The 6589-nt window shown below is 50.6% G+C and overlaps 1 protein-coding gene across 1 annotated transcript; it reads left to right on the top strand.

Annotated features, from left to right (window-relative positions):
• The first annotated feature begins 2095 nt into the window (after positions 1 to 2095).
• On the top strand, positions 2096 to 5288 carry FOXB1 (forkhead box B1). Its single transcript, XM_030318052.1, has 2 exons — positions 2096 to 2500; positions 2766 to 5288. Exon 2 carries the CDS (start codon positions 2822 to 2824, stop codon positions 3797 to 3799), a length of 978 nt encoding a protein of 325 aa, XP_030173912.1. The 5' UTR covers positions 2096 to 2500; positions 2766 to 2821; the 3' UTR covers positions 3800 to 5288.
• Positions 5289 to 6589: the final 1301 nt, after the last annotated feature.

Below are 6589 nucleotides of genomic sequence, written 5' to 3'. Positions count from 1 at the left end.
TACTATGCTTCATCGGGGTCCCTAGGCTGCAGGTCTCCCCAGTTCTTCCCATCCCTGGACCTTCAAACCAAACTGGGCCATGCCCAGTAACACCCCAAAACGACGCACCTCCTTAGGAGCCGAAGCGTGCACAGTTCAGGCAAGTACCGCTGCCTTGTGCCGAAGCTGGGCAGAGTCCACCAGAGTCCAAATGGTTTCTGTGTGGAGGGTTTATCTGCCCTTGTCCCACCGTGCCCCCAGGGACAGGTCAGCGTCCCGCCTCCACCCCTCGAACCCACCTCCTCCTCCTAGTTATTTTTTCCGAATTAAGAAGGTGACATTATTCTTTTCTTCAAGCACTTCTGTTAATATTGAAAAACGTGTGCTTGCATCTCAAGCGAGGCAGCCCAGACACGAGAGCCATTTCAATATTAATGAAATTGTTTAATCTCCTAAATTCATCGTGTTTAAGTTACGTTTTGGTGAGTTATTGACCACCTTTGAAACTGTGGTTAATGGAGGGTGTGTGTGTGTGTGTGTGTGTGTGTGTGTGTGTGTGTACGTGCGCCGAAAGATTTTTATGCTAACCCCAAACAGCTCCACTAATAATGCTCTAATATCACTAAGTGTCCAAACTTCACACCCAGAACTCTCCCCCCACCATCACTACCATCACCTCCTGGGGGAAAAAAAGTTCTTACATTTCAGGATTGAAGATGATTCAGTGTGGGCTCTAGGTATTGAGTTTTTAACGAGGTAAAAGATAAAAGGGATTTCTTTTAAAAACCTTAAAGGTGAAAGAATGTGCAGAAGCCAGTGGGAACTCCTAGCATCTATTCCTTGACTGGGTGCATGCAGGCAGGGTAGACTCACTATTTCATAGCAATATGATGATGCCGCCAACGCCCACGACGACGACGATGATGATAATAATAATGATGATGATGACAATAATTCATTGAATCTCTGGAGACTAATCCGAACAGAAGGGAGCCTACCGCTGGCACCAGGCAGGGGGACCCTAGGCACATCCCCGCTCTCTCCTTTCTCCCAAAAAAGGAAAACTCCCTGGTTCTTTTCCAGTCCAGAAGTTACTGCTGTTTTAGTGGGTCCGCAGGCAGCTTTTGCTGGGCTCTCTAAACCCCGAAATACTTTTTATTGGGGGTAGGGAGGGGAAAGGGAGGAGATGGGAGGGGAAGCAGAGGTGGGAGAAGCAGAGAAAAGTTCCGGCCGTAAAATGCAAACTTCCAGGCAATGCCTAACTCCTAAAGTTTCAAACCACATGGGGAAAGCATGAGACTCGGCCCTTCATCTGGTGATAAAGTGTGTCAAACAAACTCAGGCCCTCCGCCAGGTCCACACAGTGTCTGCCCCAACAGCCCCAGAGCCTTCATCCTGTCCCTAATTCAATTCCTACAGGACTTTTAGAGTGAAGACCCTGACTATTCTCCCAGATAGACTTTTTGTTGTTGTTGTTGTTATTTGGCCAGTACACTTACAAAATGGGTTTTACACAGGTATAAATACTTATATTTCTGTAAGTAGTTTTTAAACCCCATCACTTAAGGCTACACACCCAGTGTGTAGAGCTATGGCAGCAGCCTAGGAAGGTCAAATCAAACTTTGACCTGCCTCTTGGAAGACTAGGGGGAAGGGTGTATTTTCATTATAATAACCCATGCAACCAGCCCCGTATTGCCAAGCGCAGGAAAAGGGTCTGCTTCAAGGGAAAGCCGTGCCTTAACGTTAGCTAACAATACAAACCCGATACAATGCAGAGGAAACAGAATACCCCAGCCAAGCAATTTCCATGTCAAACATCATCTGCGCGGCAGCTCGGTCTGTGAACGTGAGTGGTCGCCTGAATCCCTGCTCCGCGGCCGCCACCTCCTCATACCTTCACACCGCGCACCCTGGCCGGCGTCCTGCTCACCACCGGTGGCCGAGGCTCTTCCCCCTCGCCCAGTCTTGAGCTGGAAGTGATTCCTATTGGCCAAGGTGTCCATGTAAATAGGTGTGAAAGAAACCAGAGCTGGCCAGGCTCTCCCCTCTCGCTCAGTCCCCTCCCTCTGCAGCCCCCGCTCCCCCTCCTCTTCCTCCTCCTCCCAAGGCGATTGTCATATGATAGCTAAGAAGTGGCACATTAATGAAGCGCCGCTACAGGGGTCTTTTCTGCTCCTGTCACCGCTTAAAACTATCAGATGGTTCGAGGGAGGACATGGAGGCAGCCACCTAGCTCAGCGGAGCCGCGGAGCCCACAGCAGCGCCCTCCGGAGCCCCGAGGCCGCCGCTGCTGCCGTCTGCACCGGGACTCCGCAGCCGAGCTCGGCCGCCCAGGGAGCGCACCGCCAGAAGCGCTGAGGACTGGCCGGCTCCGGGCGCTGCAGGGCTGAGCTGCGAAGCTCAGAGACGCGCGGAGCCCAACCGAGACCAGACACTGTGTCCCGGCTGAGCACAGGGAGGGACCGCAGAGCTGCAGTGCCATCCCGGATGCGGACGCACAACTTGGAGCAACTTTAAGGTGAGCCCTCCGGTTGCATCCCTGCCCCAGACCCCGCTCCAGGTCCGTGCTTCCCCCGCGCCGCTCATCCGCTTCCCCTTCCGCGCCCCCCGGCCGCACCCCACTCTGCACTCAAAGTTGCCAGCTCCACAGCGCGGGCGCAGGCTAATCGGGCGCCGCAGCCCCTACCCACCACGTCTGGTCTGTACTCGTCCCGGCTGACCTCGCGGTGTCTGTCTGTGCATCCATGCCTCCCCCCTTCCCGTTATCTTCCCCCCCTGTTCAGATCCAAGCAGCCGCCGGCCCGCGCGGACCCAGAGCAAGAAGGGGGCAAACAAGAAGATGCCTCGGCCGGGCCGCAACACGTACAGCGACCAAAAGCCGCCCTACTCGTACATCTCGCTGACCGCCATGGCCATCCAGAGCTCGCCCGAGAAGATGCTGCCTTTGAGCGAGATCTACAAGTTCATCATGGACCGCTTCCCCTACTACCGGGAGAACACGCAGCGCTGGCAGAACAGTCTGCGCCACAACCTATCCTTCAACGACTGCTTCATCAAGATCCCACGGCGGCCAGACCAGCCGGGCAAGGGCAGCTTCTGGGCGCTGCACCCCAGCTGCGGGGACATGTTCGAGAACGGCAGCTTCCTGCGGCGCCGCAAGCGCTTCAAGGTGCTCAAGTCCGACCACCTGGCGCCCAGCAAGCCCGCCGACGCCGCGCAGTATCTGCAGCAGCAGGCCAAGCTGCGCCTCAGCGCGCTTGCGGCCTCCGGCACGCACTTGCCACAGATGCCCGCTGCCGCCTACAACCTGGGCGGCGTGGCGCAGCCCTCGGGTTTCAAGCACCCCTTCGCCATCGAGAATATCATCGCTCGAGAGTACAAGATGCCTGGGGGGCTGGCCTTCTCCGCCATGCAGCCCGTGCCCGCCGCCTACCCGCTCCCCAACCAGTTGACTACCATGAGCAGCTCGCTGGGCACTGGCTGGCCGCACGTGTACGGTTCCGCAGGCATGATCGATTCGGCCACCCCCATCTCCATGGCTAGTGGCGATTACAGCGCCTACGGCGTGCCATTGAAGCCGCTGTGCCACGCAGCAGGCCAGACGCTGCCCGCTATCCCGGTGCCCATCAAGCCCACCCCGGCCGCGGTGCCCGCGCTGCCCGCGCTGCCCGCGCCCATCCCCACCTTGCTCTCGAACTCGCCGCCCTCGCTCAGCCCCACGTCCTCGCAGACAGCCACCAGCCAAAGCAGCCCCGCCACTCCCAGTGAAACGCTCACCAGCCCGGCCTCCGCCTTGCACTCGGTGGCGGTGCATTGACCCGCAGCAGCCGGAGCCCCCTCTTGTTCCCCTCCCCGCCAGCTTATACGCCTTCCCCGCCTCCCAGCCCTGCCCTCCCCCCATCTAAGACCGCCACCCTAACTTGTCCATTTCACCTTTGGCCAACCCTCTCTCCCCCAGGAGAACTTTGTTTTGGACCCAGGAGACAAAACACAAACTTGCAGATGGCCTGGAGGCGCGTGGGAGCTGTCCTCGCCTCCACAAGAGGGGAAGGCAGGGAGCACCTGGGCCAAGCCTTCCGACTCCCCGGGCCCCCCGAAACCCCCTCCCATTTAAGAGGCAGGGGAAATCCTGCCTCCCGCCTTCGCGGAGAGGAGCGCGTCTTCCCTCGGCCGGGATCGGCGGGGCGCCGGACACCGCGCAGTCAGTTCCTAGACAAGAGAAACCGCCTCAGAGGTTTCCTCGAACAGATCTCCCCTGAGGGCTACAGCCGCACCGCGGAGGGCCGGATCTCGTTTACGTCTTGGAAATCTGCCGGGAAGAGGGACCACTAATCTTCCTTACCCGACTCGCCTCCGCCCAATCCGGCAGGGGCTGGGCGGACCACAGCTTCCTGGAGTAGCGGCCCTGCCTCCCCAGCTTCTGCGGAGTTTTGTTTTGTTTTGTTGTTTTGTTTTGTTTTGTTTTGTTTTGGGTTTTGTTTCCTGCCAGAGGCTCCAGGCACGGGGAGTTAGGGGAGAGGCTGCCAAACTGAGAAGGGGACGCTTGTCCTCAACACAAGCAAAACAAAACTAAAAGTAACCTTGTAGTATTGTTTACAAAGGCGCCTGGTAAAATGTAAACAGTGAACTTGAATCTGTATTGCTTGGCGGGCGAGCGGGCAAAGCCCACTTTACAAGTACCTGTTGTAATGTGAATGTTTACTCTCCATTTCTGGCCAGGTTTAGGGGTGGGAAGGGGGGATGGGAAAGTTAATTGGGATGTTAACTTTCCTGTTACTTAGAGACCTTTTAGCTATTTATTTTATTGTTGGAAGGGGGGAAAAAAAAGGAAAGAAAAGAAAGAAAAAAGAAAATGAAATAAGCCCAAACTAAGAAAGCATCAAGGGCAACCCTAGCAGAATTTAGATAGCTGACTGGTAACATGAAGCAGTGTCACCGGATAGGTCTCCCATGGACAAGTCTTTCTGTTTGCTACAAGAACTTTCCCAAGAAGCTAAAGGGCTGCAAAGAGATGTAAATGCTTGTGAATAGGAATGATTATACACTGTGTAAAATGCACTTTTGTTTGCTATATTCCTTTAGAGTTCTTAGGTAATTTGCTGGAAAACGAACTGTTGTTCTGGTGTGACCTGCTTAAGTTAAAAAAAAAAAAGTTGTAGTTGTCATAGGGCTGTAAAATTTTTCCCTTTCATTTTTCTCCTTCCCTGTCCAGAATTAGCATGGCATCTTAAATATTGATGTTCTTGTTCCCAGCATGCCTGTTTTAAGACAAAGAATTTTAAAAAGGTGTCTACATTAAATTATGAATCTAGTCCAAATAATATTTTCTCATTAAAATACATAAATTCAAATTTTAGTTTTGTGTGTTTTTGAAGAGTTGCTGCAAACAATAGCTTTACAAAAGATAGATGTAGTGCCTCTCTAAGCACACTTCTTGCAGTACATTGTCTGAGTAGTTTGACTTTTTCATATCTTATTTCTAAAATAGATCTCCTCTGATGCACTTGCATAAGAAAGGGAGGGAGAAATGATTCAAACGGACTCCTGAAGCAAAGGGAAAGAGGAAGCTGTTCCTAGAATAGATCATCAGGTATACAGGTGTAGTGCTGGAAAACTGTCATTTAAAAAAATGCAATACTGTCTATGTAATTTTTTGTATCCTAAAATATACATTTTACAAAACATACTGCATGTAAGGCTTATGTAGAAATCAGGTAGAGTCTATATGGAGATAAAAACAGACTTGTTTCGTCAATACTCATATTCTGATGTATCTTAGAATATTCATTTCCCTCCTTTAAATTATTTCAGTTGTTGAAACCTTCTTTTTCAGAAGTTACCTAGAAGTTCACCTTGAGTGTCAAGAAACCTGTTCAGTTTGAATAGAACAGATTTCTTTTCATTTCTTCATGTGGGAAAATAATTCTCGATGAAGTTAATTTAGATGTTTGACTCTAAGTATTTGCTTTTCCTCAATTTTTGCAGAGAATTAAAATTTGCCCTGAATTTATGGTTTAAGGCCAACTGAAACTTTACTGAAGGGGTCTCAGTATTTCCAGAGTGAGGTGTGTATTCAACTAATGAAGTTACAAGACAAAGAAAAACTTAAATGGTGATTAACACTTTACTGTGTAATACGATTAAACAAAGGCCTTTGTGCATTACAGAGAGAAACCCACACAAAAATCTTGATCACTATTCTCCATAAGGAGAATCCTTAGCACCTGCGACCCTTAACATATTTAGAGGGTTATCTGGGGAAAAAAATTAGGATTAATGCAAAGGGTAATTAATCCTGTTGTGACCATTTTTTAAAAGGAAGGATCCCACACACAGCCAAAAAAAAAAAAACAACTGCAAAATAAGTGAATCATTGGGCTGATTAAAATGCATGAAGCTACTAAAGCTCGTCAGACAGGGGACAACTAAACTCATTCATCAAGCCCAATTCACAATTATATCAACAAGATCAGCAAAAGAAAGCCTGGAAAACTTCTCCACCCTGGGCTAGGAAACTCCTGAAACTTTGTTCTCAACAAGACATCATCTACATTAAAAAATAAATAAATAAATAAATAAATAAATATTCATCATTTCCTGCCGAATA

The sequence above is a fragment of the Lynx canadensis genome, chromosome B3 (genome assembly GCF_007474595.2).
Source record: "Lynx canadensis isolate LIC74 chromosome B3, mLynCan4.pri.v2, whole genome shotgun sequence".
In the NCBI taxonomy this organism is placed as follows: Eukaryota; Metazoa; Chordata; class Mammalia; order Carnivora; family Felidae; genus Lynx; species Lynx canadensis.
The sequence above is the reverse complement of the archived record's forward strand: the minus strand, read 5'-3'. Positions and strand labels throughout refer to the sequence as shown.

Bases quoted from the DNA above. Each gene is read 5' to 3' on its own strand.
- FOXB1 (XM_030318052.1), top strand. From the start codon at position 2,822: ATGCCTCGGCCGGGCCGCAACACGTACAGCGACCAAAAGCCGCCCTAC.